The sequence below is a fragment of the Chelonia mydas genome, chromosome 1 (assembly GCF_015237465.2).
Source record: "Chelonia mydas isolate rCheMyd1 chromosome 1, rCheMyd1.pri.v2, whole genome shotgun sequence".
NCBI lineage: Eukaryota > Metazoa > Chordata > Testudines > Cheloniidae > Chelonia > Chelonia mydas.
Genome location: NC_057849.1, coordinates 207722256 through 207745735, shown reverse-complemented (window position 1 = coordinate 207745735; position 23480 = coordinate 207722256). Strand labels below are relative to the sequence as shown.

Below are 23480 nucleotides of genomic sequence, written 5' to 3'. Positions count from 1 at the left end.
GGCATGTGGTTCCGCATGCTGCCCCTCTCTGCAAGCACTGCCCCTACAGCTCTCCCTGCCAATGCAAGCTGCAGGGGCAATGCTTGCAGGCAGGAGCAGCATGCAAAGGGAGACCCCTTCCCCTCCAGCTGAGCCGCGCTGGCTGCTTTCGGGAGCAGTGTGGGGCCAAGGCAGGGAGTCTGCCTTAGCGGCAGCCATGCTCCACTGCCAGAGATCGCAATCGATTGGGACATCTTCTACGATCGACCAGTCAATTGTGATCGACCGATTGGTGACCACTGCAGTAGTAGATGCAGTATCCATCTTGTCTAGCTTGTACATAGTGCTCGCTGCCCCACGCCAATCAGTGAGACTGGTTTTCCGGAAAAGATCCAGTTTTCCATCTGCAAAATTGCATATTTCAGGCCAGCAGCCCACATTTTCTATACTCCCAATCACTCTCCCATGCCATTTCAACAGGATGGAATATTATGCTTCACTTCTTGTCCTGTTGTGTAGAGTTTCAGGTATGCAACAACTAGGGTGACCAGATGTCCTGATTTTATAGGAACAGTCCTGATATTTGGAGCTGTCTTATATAGACACCTATTACCCCCCACCCCCATCCCGATTTTTCACACTTGTGTGTGGTCATCCTAGCAACAACCACATTCAGCTATTAGGTCGCTGGGCAAATCTCTATATGCAAACACAAGCACTTCAGCATCTTCCTACTACAGGAAGCATGTAGTAGACAATCAACAAGGCATATTGCTGGTTTAAATGCACACAAGAAATCCAGAATTAGATTTCCTATCGCAAATTTTGACCCCACCCCCACTGGTGTATTGCAGAAAGGCTTTTGTTTACTGCACACACAACTGCTACATGATGGACATATTATACCTGGACTTCAGCAAGGCTTTTGACAGTCCCACATGACATTCTGATAACTACACTGGCGAAATGCAGGATTGGTGGAACTACTATTAAGTGGATACAAAAATGGTTAAACAACTGCAAAGAGTAACTATTAATGGAATGATGTCAGATTGGAGGGAGGTCTCAAGTGGAGTTCCACAGGGATCTTTATTAATGACCTGGAGGTAGGTATAGAGAGCATACTGATCAAGTCTATAGATGATGTACTCAATGCTTTTTTTGCCTCTGTCTTCACTAACAAGGTCAGCTCCCAGACTGCTGCGCTGGGCATCACAGCATGGGGAGTAGATGGCCAGCCCTCTGTGGAGAAAGAGGTGATTAGGGACTATTTAGAAAAGCTGGACATGCACAAGTCCATGGGGCCGGACGAGTTGCATCCGAGAGTGCTAAAGGAATTGGCGGCTGTGATTGCAGAGCCATTGGCCATTATCTTTGAAAACTCATGGCGAACGGGGAAGATCCAGATGACTGGAAAAAGGCTAATGTAGTGCCAATCTTTAAAAAAGGGAAGAAGGAGGATCCTGGGAACTACAGGCCAGTCAGCCTCACCTCAGTCCCTGGAAAAATCATGGAGCAGGTCCTCAAGGAATCAATCCTGAAGCACTTACACGAGAGGAAAGTGACCAGGAACAGTCAGCATGGATTCACCAAGGGCAAGTCATGCCTGACTAATCTAATCGCCTTCTATGATGAGATTACTGGTTCTGTGGATGAAGGGAAAGCAGTGGATGTATTGTTTCTTGACTTTAGCAAAGCTTTTGACACGGTCTCCCACAGTATTCTTGTCAGCAAGTTAAAGAAGTATGGGCTGGATGAATGCACTATAAGGTGGGTAGAAAGTTGGCTAGATTGTCGGGCTCAACGGGTAGTGATCAATGGCTCCAAGTCTAGTTGGCAGCCGGTGTCAAGTGGAGTGCCCCAGGGGTCAGTCTTGGGGCCGGTTTTGTTCAATATCTTCATAAATGATCTGGAGGATGGTGTGGATTGCACTCTCAGCAAATTTGCGGATGATACTAAACTGGGAGGAGTGGTAGATACGCTGGAGGCCAGGGATAGGATACAGAGGGACCTAGACAAATTGGAGGATTGGGCCAAAAGAAATCTGATGAGGTTCAATAAGGATAAGTGCAGGGTCCTGCACTTAGGACGGAAGAACCCAATGCACCGCTACAGACTAGGGACCGAATGGCTAGGCAGCAGTTCTGCGGAAAAGGACCTAGGGGTGACAGTGGACGAGAAGCTGGATATGAGTCAGCAGTGTGCCCTTGTTGCCAAGAAGGCCAATGGCATTTTGGGATGTATAAGTAGGGGCATACCGAGCAGATCGAGGGACGTGATCGTTCCCCTCTATTCGACGTTGGTGAGGCCTCATCTGGAGTACTGTGTCCAGTTTTGGGCCCCACACTACAAGAAGGATGTGGATAAATTGGAGAGAGTCCAGCAAAGGGCAACAAAAATGATTAGGGGTCTGGAACACATGACTTATGAGGAGAGGCTGAGGGAACTGGGATTGTTTAGTCTGCAGAAGAGAACAATGAGGGGGGATTTGATAGCTGCTTTCAACTACCTGAGAGGTGGTTCCAGAGAGGATGGTTCTAGACTATTCTCAGTGGTAGAAGAGGACAGGACAAGGAGTAATGGTCTCAAGTTGCAGTGGGGGAGGTTTAGGTTGGATATTCGGAAAAACTTTCACTAGGAGGGTGGTGAAACACTGGAATGCGTTACCTAGGGTGGTGGAATCTTCTTCCTTAGAAGTTTTTAAGGTCAGGCTTGACAAAGCCCTGGCTGGGATGATTTAATTGGGGATTGGTTCTGCTTTGAGCAGGGGGTTGGACTAGATGACCTCCTGAGGTCCCTTCCAACCCTGATATTCTATGATTCTATGAGACAAAAGCTGCAGGGGGGCAGGGGTTTGCCAATACCTTGGAGCGAAAATTCAGAGGGATCTTGATAAATTGGAGGATTGGGCCTAGACAACAAAATAAAATTCAACAAAGACAAATGTAAGGTGCTAAACTTGGAGTAGAAAAACCAAAAGGCACAAATACAGAATGGGGAAAAAACTGTCTTGGCAGCAGCACTGCTGAGAAGGATCTGCGAGTTGTGGTGGATCACAACCTCAACATGAGTCAGCAATGCGATGCTGTTAAAAAAAAAAAAAACACGCGAACACATGCAATTTTAGGTTGCGTTAACATACAAGTCACGGGAGATGATAGTACCACTCTACTTGGCACTGGTTAGGCCTCAGCTGGAGTAGTGTGTCCACTCTTGGTCACCAATACATAGAAACAGAGAACCTGGAAACGATCCAGATGCAAGCAACAAAGATGATTAAAGGGAAGGAATGCAAGCCATATGAGTAAAGGCTGAAGGAACTGGGTATGTTTAGTTTGTAAAAGAGGAGATTACGGTGGGGGTGGGGAGACAAGACAGCCGTCTTCAAATACTTGAAAGGCTGCCATAAAAAAAGATGGAGAAAAGTTGTTCTCTTTTGCCACAGAGTCAGGACAAGAGGCAGTGGGGTCAAACTATAGCATAGCAGATTTAGATTAAATCTCAGGAAAAACTTCTTAACTTTAAGACCAGTAGGACAATGGAACAGACTGCTTAGGGAGGTTGTGAAAGCTTCTTCACTGGAGGTTTTCAAAAGGAGGCTGGAGAGCCATCTGTCTTGGATGGTCTAGACACAATAAATCCTGCATCTTGGCAGGGGACTAGATTAGATTACCCTTGCGGTCCCTTCTAACCCTATGGTTCTATGGCAAATTTTATGATCATGGGATGTATATGTGACAAGCAATAGCCACATACACACAGACTGCAGATTCTTTGGCCTTTAAGGCCTCAGCCACTGGAACTAAGGCCTTGTCTACATGACAATTGCTTTGCCAGTATATCTATCCCAGCAAGACCTTGTAAACCTGAAAGTTAAATTTAAGGTGACAAATTTCAAAACATTCAGGCGGTGATGGTTTTCTGGTGCCCAGCTTAGGTGTGGAAGGAACTTTTAGATCAGTTCAAGAGCAACTTGGAATCTACCTCTCCTGTCCCTTCCACACACACACACACACACCCACCCAATATATTTACCAGCTACCCCTTTGCTGTACCTGTTACAAGTAAAATACCCTTGTGCAGAACCTGGGGAATAGGCTGAAGCTTCCCCAGAGCAATATTTGAGTGATATCATGCTAGTGGATCATACAGGAAGGGCAACCAACTATCAACAAAACAGGAAAAATGGCGAGACAATGTTATCAAATACACATTGTAAACAAACAAGGAGAATAGTTCTCTAATCTCTTTCACTTCTATTCTAGGTTTCAGAGTGGTAGCCATGTTAGTCTGTATCAGCAAAAACAACAAGGAGTCCTTGTGGCACCTTAGAGACTAACAAATTTATTTGGGCATAAGCTTTCGTGGGCTAGAACCCACTTCATTAGATGCATGGAGTGCATCAATTCTACTGCTCTTGGGGGTTATTTAGAATAGAAATGAAGCATTCAGAGGGAAACATGAGTTTCAAGTTGGCAGTGTTGCTTTTAACTCTCTCACCCTTGTTTCCTGCCACCAGGAACAATGAGTTTATTACAAGCAATAGGTTACATTCTATATACGTAGATAGGTTAAGGCGATGCTGAGCTTTCAATTGCATTGAAGTTGGAAAAGCATGTCCCATTGTGCATATGATCTCTCAACTTAGACAGCAAGCAATAGGACTAACATTGTGGGATTATAACAGGAGGTACTTGTAAAATGCATATGTAATGCATACGCACCCCACAGTGCTCAGCACACAAACCGGAAGCCTTCAGCACCAAAAATCAAGAGCACTTATCACTGCTCTAGAAGCATTAACTCAGCTGTAAATAAGTATCAGGCAGAAAAGATTACACATATGTGCAGGCAAAATAAGAGCATGTCTACACTGGCAAGTTTTGTCACCAAAAATTGCCTTTTGGTGACAAAACAGCAAGAGCGTACAAACTACAATGGGACTTTCATCACAAAAAACACCCAGGCCCAGTTTTGGCAACTAAAAACTTCCATCCCTATGAGACTTTTTGTCTTCTCCCCTCCCTTTATTGTTGACAAAGCCAGTGTAGACACTGCTGATTGTTTTGTCAACAAAACTGGCTTCTGCCAGTGTCCCACAATGCCTGCCCTGATTGCTCTGCTCAGTGTTTTGATCTCTGCTGCCCTGCAGGCATGCGCCCGGCCCCTTTCAAAGCTCCTGGAAGTATGTGTGTGCTGCTCCCTTTGGGGAACAAAGAGCAAATCATTGGCATACTCCTGTTCTGCCCGGCACTAGGAACACAGCAGCAGGCAGACTGCTGCTGCAGGGGGAGTGGGACAGACTGCCGTGCTGCTTTGCCATTCCTCAATAACAGAGTTCACAGAGCTACTTGTGATGCTGCTCTCGGTAGCTGAGGGGGCCGTAGGAGAACTCAGAGAATCCCAAGATGCACAGCGATCAGCTCTTCCTTCCCACAACACTGCACTGTAGGATACATACCCATGGTGCTTTGCTCACCCTGCTGATGGTGTCCCAAGTGTGGACGTGATCTGTCGACAGAGGGAGCAAGTGTGAACACTTTGGCAATTTTTTGTTTTGTCGACTTTTGGGCGTCAACATAAGTTTTGTCAACAAAACTTGGTAGTGTAGACAAGCTCTAAGAGCTACTGGGTTTTCTGACAACAGTGACAGTCAAATAGAGAGCATTTATACATCTAACTCACCGAGGTGTCGCTAGCAGTAGATGGTTGTGAAGTGATGGAATGAATATAAGAACTTGTGTGTAAAGCAACAAGTATTATTGCCACCTGATCCTTATTCAAGCTAGAAAGGCCTATGAATGAGAGACACAACCACTTGCTTGCTAGAAGCATCAAGCATTCATGTGACCACTAAGCTGCTAGTGGGATGCCTCAGTGGTCAGTCGCGTCTCAGTTTGCAAGTGATCTTTGGAGAGAGGCAACTGTTGCCTGTCTCTAAAATAGAAAATTGAATTAATAGTTTGACTTTCAAGCCTCAAAAATTTAATCATCATACTCATGGTATGCGTTTCCAATTGTAAAGGTAAGGCAACCTACATACTGTACTGGTTAAACACATAAAATGTTGCAAGTGAGAGGGAGACAAAATGTGGTTCTATGAGAAACTGGCCCCTCCTCATTCTATACTGCTACACCATGTGTAGCAGAGTCCCAGCTACACACTGTAGTGTCTAAAGTTCTTCCTGCTTTTCACTCCTGTGAGTGCCACAGAGACACTAGACAGAGCTAATAGGAGGTCAGGTGCCTATCTCTGCTCAGGATTCACAGCCACGAACCCCTCTTCTGGGGATAGGCACCCAAGCCAGGCAAGTAGTGTGTTTTGTTTTTTTTTAAAAAAACAGACAAGCAGGGAGATGGTGGCACTGTTCCTCCCCCTTTATAATTTTTGCCCCAGGGGTTAGAGCACTCACCCAGGCTCAATTGCCCTCTGTGCTTCATGTGGAGAAGAAACTGGAACTTGAGTCCCCACCCCACCCCCATCCCCATGCAAGTGCCCTAGACACTGGTCTATGGAGTATTCTGGGGCATAGATATTAAGGTCAGAAGGGACCATTATGATCATCTACTCTGACCTCCTGCACAGTGCAGGCCATAGAATCCCACACACTCCTGCGATAAACCTCTCACCTATGTGTGAGCTATGGAAGTCCTCAAATCATGGTTTAAAGACTTCAAGGAGCAGAGAATCCTCCAGCAAGTGACCCGTTCCCCATGCTACAGAGGAAGGCGAAAAACCTCCAGGACCTCTTCCAATCTGCCGTGGAGGAAAATTCCTTCCCAACCCCAAATATGGCGATCAGCTGAACCCTGAGCATATTGGCAAGATTCACCAGCCAGATACTACAGAGAATTCTTTCCTGGGTAACTCAGATCCCACCCCATCGGGCCTATTTACCATGAATATTTAAAGATCAATTAATTGCCAAAATCGTATTATCCCATCATATATGCTTCTCATTCCCTTGTTTGAGCTGTTCTGAGAGAGAAGGACTCCATACACCAGTGGTTAGGGCATTCTTTTGCTGGGGGGGGGGGGGACACGACACACCCAAATTCAAATCCATTCTCCACATCAGGCAGAGGGGAATTGAACCTGGGTCTCCCACATCCCAGCTGAGAGCTCTAACCAGTGGGCTAAGAGTTAGAGGGAGCACCACACCTACTCTCCCCTCCTGCCATTTTATGTGGGGTTTGGTATGCTTGGAGAACTCTGAATGGATCAGGCCCCACAGGCAAGATAAAGTAGGTGTTTCCCCACCTGAGGATCCCACTGGTGCTTAAGTGTGAGATAAGTACCTAGGCACCTCAACTGAGGAGGCTGTGAACATGCTCACTGGCAGAAACTTGGCACCTAAGGAACTTTAGTAGAGGAAGTTTAGGTGCCTAGAGGATTAGGCAGTAGTTGAGTGGGGAATTGAAGATCTGTGTCATGTGGGGCTAGATCCACAAAAAGATTTAGGTGTCAAAATGCAGAGGATACAACAGGAGCATTGTGAATGAGCCCAGAGATGCTACTGTACTTCCAAAGAAGGACATGCATTCAGGGTCGGGCACCATTCAATTCTAGAGACAGTCCAGAGAACAAAAACAATTAACCTAATCAAAAGTATGGAGGGTTTTAGGATCAGATTTTTGAAAGGTACTAAGGATCCTAGAGATGCTTCAACAGGAGTTAGGTACCTAAGCAGATAAAACACCTGCTTATCTCCATCAACATGTGCCTAAATACCTTTGATCTAAGGGCCAGATTTGCAGAGAGAATTTGAGCTCTTCAGCTTACACAGTGTGAAGAGGAAGCGAATGACAGAGGGTAGGGGAAACCCAGCCCTTTTCATTGCCAATGCAAAGGCAGAATCCATAACCTTGGGGTTCAGGTGTGGAATGGGGAAGTGACCGGACCATTGCTGGGACAGCAATGCTATCTCATGGCTGTATGGTGGTGGAACATGGTGATTCTCGTGCACAAGGTTGGATTAACAGACCAAGGAGGAGATTTCAATTAAAAAAAACCAAAAACACTTTATTAGATGCACACAGTGGCTGGAAAGTACAGTATCCAAAATGCCAGTTCAGTCAGACAGATTCCAGCCCAGAGAGAGGGGATCACCCTAGTGACAGGCAGAGCCAACAAGGACATCGCAATCTCACTGCGGCCTTCCCAGTAACAGTGAGCAACCCCTATTGGTAGCTGGGGAGACATCCCTCCCACCTTGTGCTGGCAGTGAATCCTCATACCACACCCTGGGGCCATTCCCTACTGGGCACTGGCAGCCCCCACAATGAGCTCTAAGAGTCCTTTGTAAACACACAAATCCTTTGGATAGTTTGCTGTGCCAAGCAACTGGGCCAAGCACCAAGAAAGACACTGAATGAAAGGAAATGGAGTAGACACCTTTTGGGAGAGGAGGGGAGGAAGAGGGTCCCAAACCCAGCGAGAGGCCCCTCCCCAGGCTGACCGGTTTATCTAGCAGGGAAAAATGTTAGACAGGATCAGCCAGCTGGTGAGATCTGACAGAGGCAGGAAAGCTATAACCTAGCACAGGGGTGGCCAACCTGTGGCTCCGGAATCACATGCGGCTCTTCAGAAGTTAATACGCGGCTCCTCCTATAGGCACCGACTCTAGGGCTGGAGCTACAGGTGCCAACTTCCCAATGTGGTGGGGTGTGCTCACTGCTCAACCCCTGGCTCTGCCCCAGGCCTTACCCCAACTCCACCCCTTCCCACCCCCTGCCCTCGCTCCTCCCACATGCCACAAATCAACTGATTTTGGGCGGGGGGGGGGGGGGAGCAGGAGGAGGAGAGGTGCTGATTCATGGGACTACCGGTGGGTGGGCGGTGAGGGAGCTCATGGGGGGCTGCTGACATATTACTGTGGCTCTTTGGCAGTGTACATTGGTAAATTCTGGCTCTTTCTCCAGCTCAGGTTGGTCACCCCTAACCTAGATTAACTCTTTCCAGCCCAGGGAGCAAGGCTGCCCACCAAGCTCGGTCTCCACTCTTCTCATAAATACCCACATCTAGGAGCATGGGCATGAGAGGGAGACAGCAGAGAAAGGAGTGCTGAAGAGAAAGGCACTTCACCTCACAATGCCAAATACGTGTACTGCTCTGTGAAGCAAAGATACCTTTAGCCTCAGACACAACCACTAGGTAGTTCTCCCTAGCTCTACCAGGTGGAGCTGAAGGAGTGAGAAAGCATAGGGCTGGAGAGGCCAGACTATTTAAATGTCCATTCTAGAGCAATTTAGGGGAAACAGAGGAATCTCCCATACTCCCCGGTCTGGAATGCACTGTGGCCAGGAAAAGCGGGCACTGCAGAAGGGGATCCTGGCATGGAGGAGGGGATTAGGGGTGGTGATCCCTGTGTGAAGGAAGGACTGCTGCCAGGGTATCTGTAGGTAGGAATGTGCCCTGCGGGGCAAAGGGATTGGACCATTGAGAGCAGGGGAATGCAGGCCATTGGTATGGGGGAGGAGAGGTATCGGGGCCCACCCCACTCCAAGCCCCTCAGCGCGCAGCTTTGGCACGAGTGGTGTGACACTTCATACACAATACGTGACCATCCAGAGGGAAGCAGCCATTCTCATCTGCCTCAATAGACAAGGGCCTCTCACAGTCCTGGTGGGGAGAAGATGAAGAAAGTTCAGTGACAACTAACACTAATGTGAATGAGATGGGGGGGGGGGGGGGGGGGGGGGGGGGGGGGGGAGGAGAAGAAGAGACAGATGCACATGGGGGACTCCCGTGGGAGGGTTGACAGGCTTGAGAACAGGACAATGCCATAGTGAGACATGGACAGGAAATGGACATAAGGGAAACGGAGGGAGATTTGGAAGAGCGGCTGGTTACCTCGCACTTATAGCACTTCATATGGAAGTTCTTCTCCAAGGCCACCACGCGCACGGTCTCATCCTTTCCGGGCTCTGGCATGATGGGCTCGGCACAGACTGAGCAGCGGGGGGCATACTTCCTGCAGCACACAGAGGAGAGAAGACACTGACAACAGCAGCCTTCCCAATGGGGATCCAGTCAAACAGTGCAGGAGAGCGGAGAGGCAGCCTGGTATGGAAGAGGGCCTCCCTGCAGCAAGGATGAGTCGCGGGGGGGAGAGAGAGTGGCTCCCCTCTCTTGGGAGACTACCTACCTATGGGGCTGGCTCCTCCTCTGGCCAGAGGCCTCCTGCCTACCTGTGATAGTCATCCACACAGTGGGGCTGATTGGCCTGGTCCACAATGAAAGAGGCTCCCTCGAGTGGGGTCTGGCACACCACACAGGTGAAGCACTGGGGATGGTATGAGTTGCCTGTGGCTTTCAGCATCCGGTCTGTGATGGTTTGTTTGCAGACACTGCACTTCTCCAGGGTACCCTAGGGAGAGGAAAGAGCAAGTGAACCAGAGACAAGAGCAGCCCAACCCAACAGTATCCCCAGGGTGGCACACTGGGCAGGAGGGGCAGCCTTCCTTCAGGCAATTGAGGGAGGGGAGACTGGGGCAGGCCAACCACACAGGGCCCTGTGCCCACTGAGAGCACAGCAGCAACCCCATTCCCATTCCAGCACAGCAATGCCCCAACACCCTGGGCCCCTTCATCACTCACAGCATAGCAGTCCTCACAGAAGGGCTTCTCGTCCACATTGTAGAACTGCTGCCCCTGCAGCTGCTTCTCACACTTGAAGCAGGTGAAACACTCCACATGGAAGAGATGGTCAAGAGCACGTACAGCCGGCTGAGTTCGGGACAAGGGCCTCCGGCAGAGGCCGCACAGCTCTGCCACAGGAGGGAGGAGAGGGTTAGAGAAGGGGGATAGCCACCACAACCCAGACTGTAATACCCAGCTTCTCCATGGGGGGACCTCACTTGCCAGCACCCACCAGAAGTGGAGGCTTCCGCATGGGGCGGGTGCTCCATATCCTTCATGAGTTTCTGGGTCAGCATCTCCAGCTCCTCCACCTCTTTCATGGTCAGTGAGACATTTCCCCTGGGGGACTCTGAACCAGTGCCCACAGGAGCCCTGTGCTGCAGAAAGACAGAGGAAGACATTCAGTGCCAGAGAGCATTTACTGGGGGACAGGAGCCTTCCTCCCTCCATGTTTGCACCCCCTTCCCCACTGGCACAGTATCTCTCAGGAGCACCCTGCAATGCCTGCCCCCTTCCCTGGTATCTCTGGGGAATACCCTTCTCCACCTACTGCCTGCCCCCTCCCCTCAAATAAGATACAATGAAGGCTCTTCCTTAGCTGATCCCTCTCAGATAAGAGTACTAACTTTCCTCACATTGGAGGGAACGCCATTTCCCCCCCTCCCCGACACTCCCTGTCACAAGCTATCTGAAGCATGGCTCTGCTCCTTACCATGTCCTGTGGGGCAGCAGGCTGTCCTGTGGGACGTGGCTTCTCCTGCACCTGAGGTCTCTCCCGCTGCTGGGCATAGGTGAAACTGGGAGGCTGGGGCCTTGGGGCCAAGCCCATAGCTGAAGGGGCTGTGAATCGGGTCTGAGCAGGGGGTGGGGCAGTAAATCTCATGGAGTTTGTGGGGACCCCAGAAGCACTGGCAGCTGGTTTGGATCCAAATCTGGGGGAGCTGGCAACTGGGGAGGGAGTAAATTTAGGGGCAGGCTGGCCTGAGGGAAGAAGGGGTGCAGATGGGGCTGGTGCTCTGGACTGCGTTGCTGGGGGGTCTCTACGTTGCAGTGGGGCTGCCCAAGGTGCTGGTGCAGGGACCACGTCCACTTCAGATGGTTTTGGCATAAAGCCTCCACTGGGTTTTGGAGTGAACTTAGGGGGGAAAGAAGCAGGAGCTAGGGGATCTTTAGGCACAGCCATGATTTCTACATGGCCTTTCGGGGCAGAAGGTGTTTCCAGGGGAGCTGTGGATCCTGGAGACACCTGCAAGGAGAAGAGATAGGGAGAACAGACAGCCAATCAGTATTATGAAGTGATTATCCACCATGCTTTGCAGGGAGTGTTAATGCACTTCAGTATAAGGTCCTTGGAGAGTCTGCATCACTGCTTGAGGCAATCCCCAACCTCAGACACACACTGAGCTCATCCACTCCCACAGACTGAGGGAAGGCTAGAGCTGCCCTTCTTTCTTCTCCCTGACTCCACACCCCACCTCATCTATCTGGCTACCCCTTCAATCCACTAAACGTCCCTGACATCTCAGTTGCAGGACTGTTTTCCCCCCTTCCAGCTATGCTCCCTCTCCCTATGGTTTATCTATCCGTTTCCTACTTCAGGAACAGTTCCAGCTCCCCCTTCCCCCACCCCCACAATATCCCCATTCAGCCATCCCCTCTGACCCCACCTCACCCCTAGTGAAACCAGCCTACCACCCCTTCCCTTCAACATGATCCATCCAGAGAGTGCAATGTACCCTAGAGGGCAGCTCACCCGGGATTTGAAGGGGTCATTCTTCTCCATGTCATCCAGCATTGAGGACAGTGAGTCAATCTCCAGATCAATGCTATTCATCTTCCCACGCACCTGTGTCAACCAATGGGGGAGGAAGGAGCAATAGGACATGTTACATGACTCACCCCTATCAGGAACAGCTGCAAACCTGGGGGCATCCCTATCCAACCCCACAGTCCTCTGCTGCAATAGAATGCTGTGAGTCTTGGATCACAACATAATCCTACAACTCATTTTGGTTGAGAGGCAAGCTGGAGGTGACGGTGGGGGTTAGGTGCATGCTGTGGGAGCAATGTGGGCAGTACAGAACGCAGGCCCAGACAGATGGTGCCACAGTAGTGACCTCCCCAGGAACAAAGCACTCTGAAAACACTGAGGAGGTGCCTGAAGTGAGAGAGCTTCTCTGCTCCCAGCATCTTCCCAGTGCTGAGGTGTGCGTGCAGAAATGTTGACTCAAGGCCACACAGCCCTGCCAAGTGCCTGTATGTGTTCAGAACAGAGGGAACTAGAGTGGCCCACCTAAGAAAAGAACCCCAGACTAGCCATGGCTATACTTACCTGTGGGGCAGGTACCCCAGGCACAAGCCCCTTGTCAGCCATGGGGGGAGGGGGAGAAGGAAAAACCTCTTCTGGGGCTGGGGGGAAGGGCTCTTCGAATGGCGGTGGGGGCGGGGGGAAAGCACTGGTTGGGGAGATGACTGTCTCCTCTCCTGGAGGGGGTGGAGGTGGCAGTGGAAGTTCTGCAGGTAAGAACAAGGAAAAGAAAAAAAGGACAGGTTTTGACCATGCTTCTCCAGCAACACTCAGACACAAGATCCGAGAGCTTGTCAGACCAGAGACACAAGAACTGTGAAACTATGGGGTCTCTAACTCCCATCCCACAGGGACCACAACCCTCACAAGCTTGGCATCACACAGACTATTCCTCAACACATTTGCCAGTGCATAAAAGACACAAACACAGCAATTGTGCACCTTGGAGAGTTACCATAGCATTTAATGTATTTTAGATGCAGACTAAGGTCAGAAGGGACAAACTGTGATCATCCAGTCTGATCTCCTGCACACTGTGATGGGGTGTGCATACCCCACACTGGGCTGGAAGGGATTAACACCACACTATGGGCAGAGGAAGTCCTTCCCCCTCAGACCATACTGAGCATGCTCCAAGTGCTATGCCAGTATAAAAGGGAGCAGCCCAGTCTGGACTGACTGCCGGAGAGGGAGGACCTTGGTAGAGTCTCCAGCTGGGAAGCCATCACAGCCCTTGCCTGCAGAAGCTAGAGATCTCAAGAACCAGACTGGATATCTGTGGCCAATGAAGCCCCAGGGATTTACCTGTGCTGAAGAGCCCAAAGACCCTGATAGCCTATGGACTACAGCTTCAGAAAGCATGGCAGGAAGTAACTCAGGGAGGGTGAGCAAGTGATATCCCCACCTATGTGAGGTCAGCATGTTTCGTTGGGATTCCCCGCTGACCCAGTGGTGGGCCACTCTGCCACTGATAGGGCCCTGGGTTGGGGTCTGGTGGAGTTGGGTGGGCCCAGGCCCCCCTGCCTGGGCTGCCACACCCCTGGTAGCAGCCCCTTGGATAATGGCTGCTAGGCCATGCGGCCCTGAACCCAAGGGCTGCTGCTTTCACTCTGGCTCTTGGACCTCTGTGTGGTGAGGTATGAGACAGTCAGACAGTAACCGCAGTGTCCACACACCCACTATCCACCCTGGCAGGGGAAGGGGTGTGCATATATCACCATGCATGTTTGCCCTTATTTAAATATCTCCCTTCCCAGCCATTTTGTCCTCTCTCCTCATTCTCCTGCACATGCTTCTCCAGTGCCTGATCCTCTCCCACTAGCAGGTGGCTTCTCATTTCCTCTCTTACTCCTACATAGCAGCTTCCATTAGGACAGAAGGTTAGAGTGCCTATTCCTCATTTTCCAGTACCTTTTCAGGCACCCAGGCTTTTTGCAATGAAGAGCCTAGAAGGCTATATAGATCAAGTCCAAGCAGATATGACCATATAATCTGCCAGCAAGTACACATGGATGACAGGTTTGGGAACTGGTGCATTAGACCAGTGGTTCTCAACCCTAGCTACATGTACCCCGGGGTGTATGCAGAAGTCTTCCAGGGAGTACATCAACTCCTCTAGATATTTGCCTAGTTTTATAACAGGCTACATAAAAAGCAATAGCAAAGTCAGTACAAACTAAAATTTCATACAATGAGTTGTTTATACTGCTCTATATACTATGTACTTACACTTCAGCATAATATTTATATTCCAGTTGATTTTCTAATCATATGGTAAAAATTAGAAAGCAAGCAATTTTTCAGTACTAGTGTGCTATGACTTATATTTGTGTCATTTTGTTACGCAGGCAGTTTAAGTGAGGTAAAACTTGGGGGTACACAAGACAAATCAGACTCCTGAAAGGAGTACAGTAGTCTGGAAAGATAGCCTAATGCAGTGGCTCTCTATCTGGCCCATCACACAAACCAGACACTAGGGTGCTGTTGGAAGCCGCTATTCTTTTTCTGGTAGCTGAAAGAAACATTGACTTTGGGGTTAAAGTTTTCCATGCCTGGTCTCCACAAGGCCTTGAGAAACTTACCAGACACCTTCTTGACAGAGGTAGAGAAGAAAGAGGAAGGGACCCATAAGTCCAGGGATCATGCTCTGGTGAAAAACTCCATTCCCCTCCAGTTGTTGAGGTTCTTATGAGGCAGATGTCCTCTAGCCAGCAGAGCTCAGATAAACCTGTACCCTCTTCTCCTCCCCACCTTCTACAAGAGAGGAGAACTCTCCTTGCATTCTCTTCTCCCCTCAACCCAAAGCTACAAAGGCTTCTGGCTCCTGCTAGGAAAGGGAAGGCATCCACTACTATATCCCTAACCTGAAATCCAGTGCATCTATTGCTGCTTATAGTTACCCCTGACTAGCAGCATGAAATTGACCTGATTATTGTCCATTTCACTGCTGGATACAGAACTCTGAGCAGGAGCAGCAGAAGTGAAACTGTCTAGCCTTGTTGGTTTTGACCTGCTGCTGCTTGGGGAAGTTAGACTCAACCATCAGCAATACGCTGGATCACATTTGAGAGGTTCTCTTCAAAACTACAAGGGATAGGATACACCTTTTCTTAAGATTTCCTTTTAGCCAAGGTGCACTGTGAATTTGGTTTCAAAGTAGCAGCCGTGTTAGTCTGTATTCGCAAAAAGAAAAGGAGTCCTTGTGGCACCTTAGAGACAAACATTTGAGCATAAGCTTTCATGAGCTACAGCTCACTTCATCGGATGCATTCAGTGGAATTTCAGTGTATTTTCCACTGAATGCATCCGATGAAGTGAGCTGTAGCTCACGAAAGCTTATGCTCAAATAAACTTGTTAGTCTAAGGTGCCACAAGTACTCCTTTACTCTTTTCGTGAATTTGGTGTTATGCAGACTTCCTCTCAAGCTGCTCTCATTCTCCAAATTTCTGCCTTCATTTAAAAAAAAAAGATAAGTTTAACTGTTATGGTTGCAAAGAAAACCATGAAAATGTGATACAAGCATAACCATAGCAGCATGGTCTGCTTGAGTTTGCAGAGAGCCCAAAACAAGAACTCAGGGATGTGGGCACTGCCCATTCACCTAAGCCAGGGGTGGCCAACCTGTGGCTCCGGAACCACATGCGGCTCCTTGTATAAGCACAGACTCCAGGGCTGGAGCTACAGGCACCAACTTTCCAATGTGCCAGAGGATGCTCACTGCTCAACGCCTGGCTCTGCCACAGACCCTGCCCCCACTCCACCCCTGAATCTGCAGTGCCCTTGCTTCTCCCCTCTACCATCCCAGAGGCTCCTGCTTGCCATGAAACAGTTAATCGGGAGGTGCGGGGAGGTGCTGATCAGGGGCTGCTGATGTATTACTGTGGCTCTTTGGCAACGAACATTGCCAAAATTCTGGCTCCTTTTCAGCCTCAGGTTGGCCAACCCTGATCAATACCGATTGATACTTTAACAGATGCTTAGAAGTTAACTGTCACTGTTAGCTCTTTCACTGCTCAATGTATGTAAAAAACAAGAGGATCTACTCTGAGTGACAAGCTCATTTTGGCACCACAAGTTGGTAGATACCACTTGTTTTTTCCACTCCCTGTTCAAGGAGCGGGACCCAATGCACCGAGAAGAGCTCATGGAAGGAGCCAGGTACAGAAAGCCCAGTGGAACACGTGATCATATTCTGAACATCTGCATAGTCTATTGCTAGAACCATCTCATTTTCTCCTCAAGTGGGCAGAGCTTGTTTTTGTAGCTAGAGCATGAGAAAGTACCACCACCTTCACCCCGAACCTGCAATTTGACCCCCAACTCAGGGAAAGCTTCCTACTTGCCACCAGCAAATGGAATTTTCAACCTTGATTTCTGCATGCGTGCACACACCGCCCCCGCAACTGAACGGAAAGTTCAAGCAAAGTCCATTTAGCTGTTTCAACTGGAGAAGGAAAGATAATGCTGGAAGATTGAATGCAAAAAGAAAATAGTTGCTCAGACACCACAAAGCAGTTTGCAAAATGGAACCAAGATCTGCCAGGATGGTAGGTGCAGTACCAGGACAGATTATGAATTAGCCACCAAAATGGCTTCATACCATTATTCATAAAGGATTAATGGTTAGTTACTGCACTTACACTAGCTTGATCTTAATCCTAAATAGTAGATATGAGAGAATTCTTATAGCAATATTTACTTGCCATGTTGCATAGAAGTAGCATTTTCTCTTCCCATTTAACATTATACTACTAGTGTTTTTTTGTGTACTACTAGTTGAGTCTGTCTGTGCAGCATGGCTGAGTTTCATAGACTTTAAGGCCAGAAGAGACCATCAAATCATCTAGTCTGACCTCCTCTATAAAAACAGGCCACAGAAGTTGATACAGTTAGCACTGCATTACTTGATTTTGTATTTAGTTTCCACATTAACATGGTATTTTCTCTTTACTCTCTCTCCATAACACAAAGGCAGTGTCTCTCCACAATTAAGCTTCAAAATTCACAAAACCAATCTGCATGAAATCTGTCTTTGGCCTCTTGCCCTTAGACTTTTGTTGCAAGTTTTTGAGTGAATCAGAGAGGAAATTTATAGATAGGGAAGTTACGGGAAAAAAGCTTCCTAGAATATCAGGATTGGAAGGGACCTCGGAGGTCATTTAGTCCAACCCCCTGCTCAAAGAAGGGCCATTCCCCAACTGAATCATCCCAGCCAGGGCTTTGTCAAGCCTGACCTTGAAAACCTAAGGAAGGAGATTCCACCACCTCGCTAGGTAACCCATTCCAGTGCTTCACCACCCTCCTAGTGAAAACGTTTTTCCTAATGTCCAACCTAAACCTCCCCCACTGCAACTTGAGACCATTACTCCTCGTTCTGTCATCTGCTACCATTGAGAACAGTCTAGATCCATCCTCTTTGGAACCTGCCCCTTCAGGTAGTTGAAAGCAGCTATCAAATCCCCCTTAATTCTTCTCTTCTGCAGACTAAATAATCCCAGTTCCCTCAGCCTCTCCTCATAAGTCATGTGCTCCAGGCCCCTAATTATTTTTGTTGCCCTCCATTGGACTCTTTACAAGAAGGATGTGGAAAAATTGGAGTGTGGGGCCCAAAACTGGACACAGTACTCCAGATGAGGCCTCACCAATGTTGAATAGAGGGGAATGATCATGTCCCTCGATCTGCTGGCAATGCCCCTACTTATACAGCCCAAAATGCCATTAGCCTTCTTGGCAACAAGGGCACACTGTTGACTCATATCCAGCTTCTCATCCACTGTAACCCCTAGGTCCTTTTCTGCAGAACTGCTGCCGAGCCATTCGGTCCCTAGTCTGTAGCAGTGCATGGGATTCTTCTGTCTTAAGTTCAGAACACTGCACTTGTCCTTGTTGAACCTCAGATTTCTTTTGGCCCAATCCTCCAATTTGTCTAGGTCCCTCTGTATCCTATCCCTACCCTCCAGCGTATCTACCACTCCTCCCAGTTTAGTGTCATCTGAAAACTTGCTGAGGGTGCAATCCAGGCCATCTTCCAGACAATTAATGAAGATATTGAACAAAACCGATCCCAGGACCGACCCTCGGGGCACTCCGCTTGATACCGGCTGCCAACTAGACATGAAGCCATTGATCACTACCCATTGAGCCCGACGATCTAGCCAGCTTTCTATCCACCTTATAGTCCATTCATCCAGCCCATACTTCTTTAACTTGATGGCAAGAATACTGTGGGAGATTGTGTCAAAAGCTTTGCTAAAGTCAAGGAATAGCATATTCACTGCTTTCTCCTCATCCACAGAGCCAGTTATCTCATCACAGAAGGCAATTAAATCATTCCTGACTAACCTGTCCTTGGCGAATCCATGCTGAGTGTTCCTGATCACTTTCCTCTCCTTCAAGTGCTTCAGAATTGATCCCTTGAGGACCTGCTCCATGATTTTTCCAGGGACTGAGGTGAGGCTGACTGGCCTGTAGCTCCCCAGATCCTCCTCCTTTTTTTTCAAGATAGGCACTGCATTAGCCTTTTTCCAGTCATCCGGGACTTCCCCCGATTGCCATGAGTTTTCAAAGATAATGGCCAATGGCTCTGCAATCACATCTGCCAACTCCTTGAGCACCCTCAGATGCAGAGCATCCGGCCCCATGGACTTGTGCTCATCCAGCTTTTCTAAATAGTCCCAAACCACTTTTCTCTCCACAGAGGGCTGGTTACCTCCTCCCCATGCTGTGCTGCCCAGTGCAGCAGTCTGGGAGCTGACCTTGTTCGTGAAGACAGGCAAAAAAAGCATTGAGTACATTAACTTTTTCCACATCCTCTGTCACTAGGTTGCCTCCCTCATTCAGTAAGGGGCCCACACTTTCCTTGACTTTCTTCTTGTTGCTAACATACCTGAAGAAACCCTTCTTGTTACCCTTCACATCTCTTGCTAGCTGCAACTCCAAGTGTGATTTGGCCTTCCTGATTTCACTCCTGCATGCCTGAGCAGTATTTGTATACTCCGCGCTGGTCATTTGTCCAATCTTCCACTTCTTGTAAGCTTCTTTTTTGTGTTTAAGATCAGCAAGGATCTCACCGTTAAGCCAAGCTGGTTGCCTGCCATATTTACTATTCTTTCTACGCATAGGGATGGTTTGTCCCTGTAACCTCAATAAGGATTCTTTAAAATACAGCCAGCTTTCCTGGACTCCTTTCCGCCTCATGTTATTCTCCCAGGGGATCCTGCCCATCAGTTCCCTGAGGGAGTCAAAGTCTGCTTTTCTGAAGTCCAGGGTCTGTATTCTGCTGCTCTCCTTTCTTCCCTGTATCAGGATCCTGAACTCGACCATCTCATGGTCACTGCCTCCCAGGTTCCCATCCACTTTTGCTTCCCCTACTAATTCTTCCCGGTTTGTGAGCAGCAGGTCAAGAAGAGCTATGCCCCTACTTGGTTCCTCCAGCACTTGCACCAGGAAATTGTCCCCTACACTTTCCAAAAACTTCCTGGATTGTCTGTGCACCGCTGTACTGCTCTCCCAGCAGATATCAGGGTGATTGAAGTCTCCCATGAGAACCAGGGCCTGTGATCTAGTAACTTCTGTTAGATGCCAGAAAAAAGCCTCGTCCAGCTCATCCCCCTGGCGTGGTGGTCTATAGCAGACTCCCACCACGACATCACCCTTGTTGCTCACACTTCTAAACGTAATCCAGACACACTCAGGTTTTTCTGCAGTTTCATACCAGAGCTCTGAGCAGCCATATAGTTCTCTTACATACAATGCAACTCCCCCACCTTTTCTTTCCTGCCTCTCCTTCCTGAGAAGTTTATATCCATCCATGACAGTACTCCAGTCACGTGAGTTATCCCACCAAGTCTGTTATTCCAATCACATCATAATTCCTTGACTGTGCCAGGACTTCCAGTTCTCCCTGCTTCTTTCCCAGGCTTCTTGCATTTGTGTATAGGCACTTGAGATAACTTGCTGTTTGTCCTGCTCTCTTAGTATGAGGCAGGAGCCCTCCCCTCATGCGTGCTCCTGCTCATGCTTCCTCCTGGTATCCCACTTACCTCAGGGCTTTGGTCTCCTTCCCCTGGTGAACCTAGTTTCAAGCCCTCCTCACTAGGTTAGCCAGCCTGCTTGCGAAGATGCTCTTCCCTCTCTTCATTAGGTGGAGCCCAATCCTCTCCAGACTCTTCTTAAGGTCTGGAGAGTATTGGGTGTTTTATAATCACCCTGCCATTTTCGAGCAGCCATCTTGTTTGGACAGGAACACAGACATCTAGTGGCCAAACAGAAAGCTGGAAGCCAGCAATACACAAGATCTAGTCCCAGCCTTGTCACAATAGGTGGGCCCTAACAAGGCAGCTTTGGATTTATACAGCTCCTTTCCAAGGACTCAGTATGTGATTTACAAACAGCCAGGCTCCAGAAAAAGGGAGTTTCACAGCCCATGGAGTGGATATCCCTGTTTCCCAGCTGGGGAAAAAGGGTCTGAAACAGTGCCTTGTCCAAGTGTGCCCATGGCAGAAGTGGGAACACAAAGGTCTCTGGACTCCCAGTTCTGAGATTAATAAATAAAGCCACGTTGCCTATTATGAAAGTCATTTCACCTTTCAGCATCAGTTTCCTCCTCAGTAAAATGGTGAGAACAGCTACCTCACAAAGCAGTACTAAGGATTCAAGTCTATCCAAGCTTCATGTTTGTGCAGAATTTTGAACACACTGAAATATGACTCCACAGCAGAGAAATGGATAGATAAGAATTTTTATATAGAGAGAGAGAGAGAGAGAGAGTGTGTGAGCACCCGTCTTCACTGAAGTTAGTGTTTTTAAAAAAGTTTTAACCAGTCCAATTAAAATTCCCCTTCCTGCTCAGGTTTTGCTGTTTAGTGTCACAATTTTCACTAGTTCTCTAGTCACCAGAGTCTCCCAAGCTAGACAGGGCCTGAATTCCCAGACAAAAGAAATAAGTGGGGAGGGAGAGAGAGAGAAGAGGGAGAAAAAACCAACAAAAAACCTTCCATTTTCTCTCCCAGAGGGAAAGCACTTCAGGCCTCCTTTATCCCCTATAAAGTAACAAAGAAAGGGTACAAAGCTCATTTTTCACCACTCTCTGCAGGTCCACTTTAAAAATGTAACCTTGAGTTTCCCAGCATGTACCATCCTTTAAAAAAAAAAAAAAATACAATATTCTGTTCAAGTTCTTCCCTCCCCACAGCCCGAGCCCAGGGCTATAATACTGCATCAGGAACATAACCCAGTGAAGTAGCATTTGATATAGACAACAGCTCAACCACCATCTATCCAGTCACCTCCATGCAGCAAAGCACCACCGTGGGGCATTGGGATCACTACTTACTCAGAAGGAAGAAAGCACATCCCCAATTTTCTTATCCTCCCATCAAGCAACTGCCCCATTCTACTCCTACTTAGTATTCACAACTGGACAACACCACAGCTTCCTAAAGCTGGATGAAGAGCAGCCACAGGATAGGCTGCTACCAACCTAATGTTTCCCGATGTAGTCAGTGTCTTTTACTGCAATGACAGACCACACGCTGCAAGCCATCATCTCCACAGACATTCTGAGCTGGCTGCAGCACACTCAGCCCACAACTTGCATATACCTGAAGAGATACTGAAGTCACAGAGGGCTGAATTCAGGAACAGGGACTGAGCATTTCAGTAGGGCAAATTAACAGAAGAAACTCAGAGGGCAAGAGAAAAAGTTCCTCATCTCAGTTCCTCATTCTGACTACCAAATAAAAGCTAGTGGGGGGCCTAATCCTGTTCTCATTTTACCAGTGGAGTATGGTCGGGAACAGCACTGAAGTCAATGCAGATACACTGCCAAAAAATGGAGGGGGGTGGGGGGGGCACAGCAAGTTTTCCCATTACCACCTATCTCCTCTGTGGCTGTGTGTCTTAACCAGGAATTAAAGATGGTGTTAGAACATCAGCTAGGCTGCCTGCTAGACTAACTTGGCCAGCTAGCGGACACTGAAGTTGACATTATCTTGTCTACACTACCTTTTAGAAGATGGTGGCTAACATCACACCACCTATCCTAGTCGAGACAAACCCAGTGACACTGTGGTGATATACAGGGATGTCAAGAAGGAGAATGTGGGTAGTAATGATACTCCTAGTGGCTTGCGCTGGCCAGGTCTAGAATGGGGGCTAAATCACCAGGTGGCCTTAGAGGAGTGAAAAGGGTCCCAACAGGGATCAAAAGCTAAAAGTAAAAGCTATATTTGCACCAGAACCCTGCCCAGAAAAGAAAAAACAAAAAAAAAAAAACACACACACACCACAAGAGAAAACAAAACCCAGGGAGGCAAACCGCTATGTCTCACTTCCTGTTTATGGCAGCTCCCATCTGTCCCTGCAACTACTCCACCCACTCAGGCAGGGTATGCACAATGGTGAAATGGCAGGAAGTGAGTGAGACCAAAGGGGAAGAGCTTTCACAATCTGAGACAAGCTACAGAGTGAGGTGAGGGATGAATCACAGATATGGAAGACAGTGTGAGCCATCCCACAGTGAGCCAAGCTGGGGGATTCTTCCCTGCAATATAACTGCCCCCTACACTGATATTTAGTGGTAGAATCTCCTTCCTTAGAGGTTTTTAAGGTCAGGCTTGACAAAGCCCTGGCTGGGATGATTTAACTGGGACTTGGTCCTGCTTCGAGCAGGGGGTTGGACTAGATGACCTTCTGGGGTCCCTTCCAACCCTGATATTCTATGATTCTATGATTTATGGTATTCCTATAGACTCTGGTGAGAGACCAGAATCTCTCCGCACCCCCCCACCCCCCCGTCCCCTTTCCTCTTGGGGAGGAAGATGCTATGCATGCCCTAGATCAAAGTGATCAGAATAGTTTCCTCCTGTTTCCCCCCCCCCCCAAACACACACACCCCTTTGTAGCTCGCTCTGGAGTCCTGCCACCCTCCCAGTGTGAGCACCCATCTATTCTTTGTAGCAAGCTGCTTATTCATTGTTTAGACCAGGCACAGACCATATGCACTGAGAACACAGAAGTGCACATAAGCTCCCACAGATGGGGCAAGTAAT

General features: G+C 48.4%; 1 protein-coding gene across 4 annotated transcripts in view; it reads right to left on the bottom strand.

Moving 5' to 3' along the window:
- Positions 1-23480, bottom strand: part of ZYX (zyxin) — a 33266-nt gene that overhangs the window by 2243 nt on the left and 7543 nt on the right. For 2 of the 4 annotated variants that reach the window (XM_037911386.2, XM_043544276.1), the window contains exons 3-10: positions 12954-13135; positions 12375-12467; positions 11334-11867; positions 10854-10998; positions 10580-10749; positions 10171-10349; positions 9833-9953; positions 7982-9601 (exon numbers count right to left, since the gene is read on the bottom strand). In XM_037911386.2, coding sequence (XP_037767314.1) covers positions 9491-9601; positions 9833-9953; positions 10171-10349; positions 10580-10749; positions 10854-10998; positions 11334-11867; positions 12375-12467; positions 12954-13135 — 1535 coding nt within the window. In that variant the 3' untranslated portion in view covers positions 7982-9490. Of the gene's footprint in view, positions 1-7981; positions 9602-9832; positions 9954-10170; positions 10350-10579; positions 10750-10853; positions 10999-11333; positions 11868-12374; positions 12468-12953; positions 13136-23480 lie in introns of those variants that run through there. The other 2 variants (XM_043544345.1, XM_043544313.1) reach the window with 1 other exon arrangement.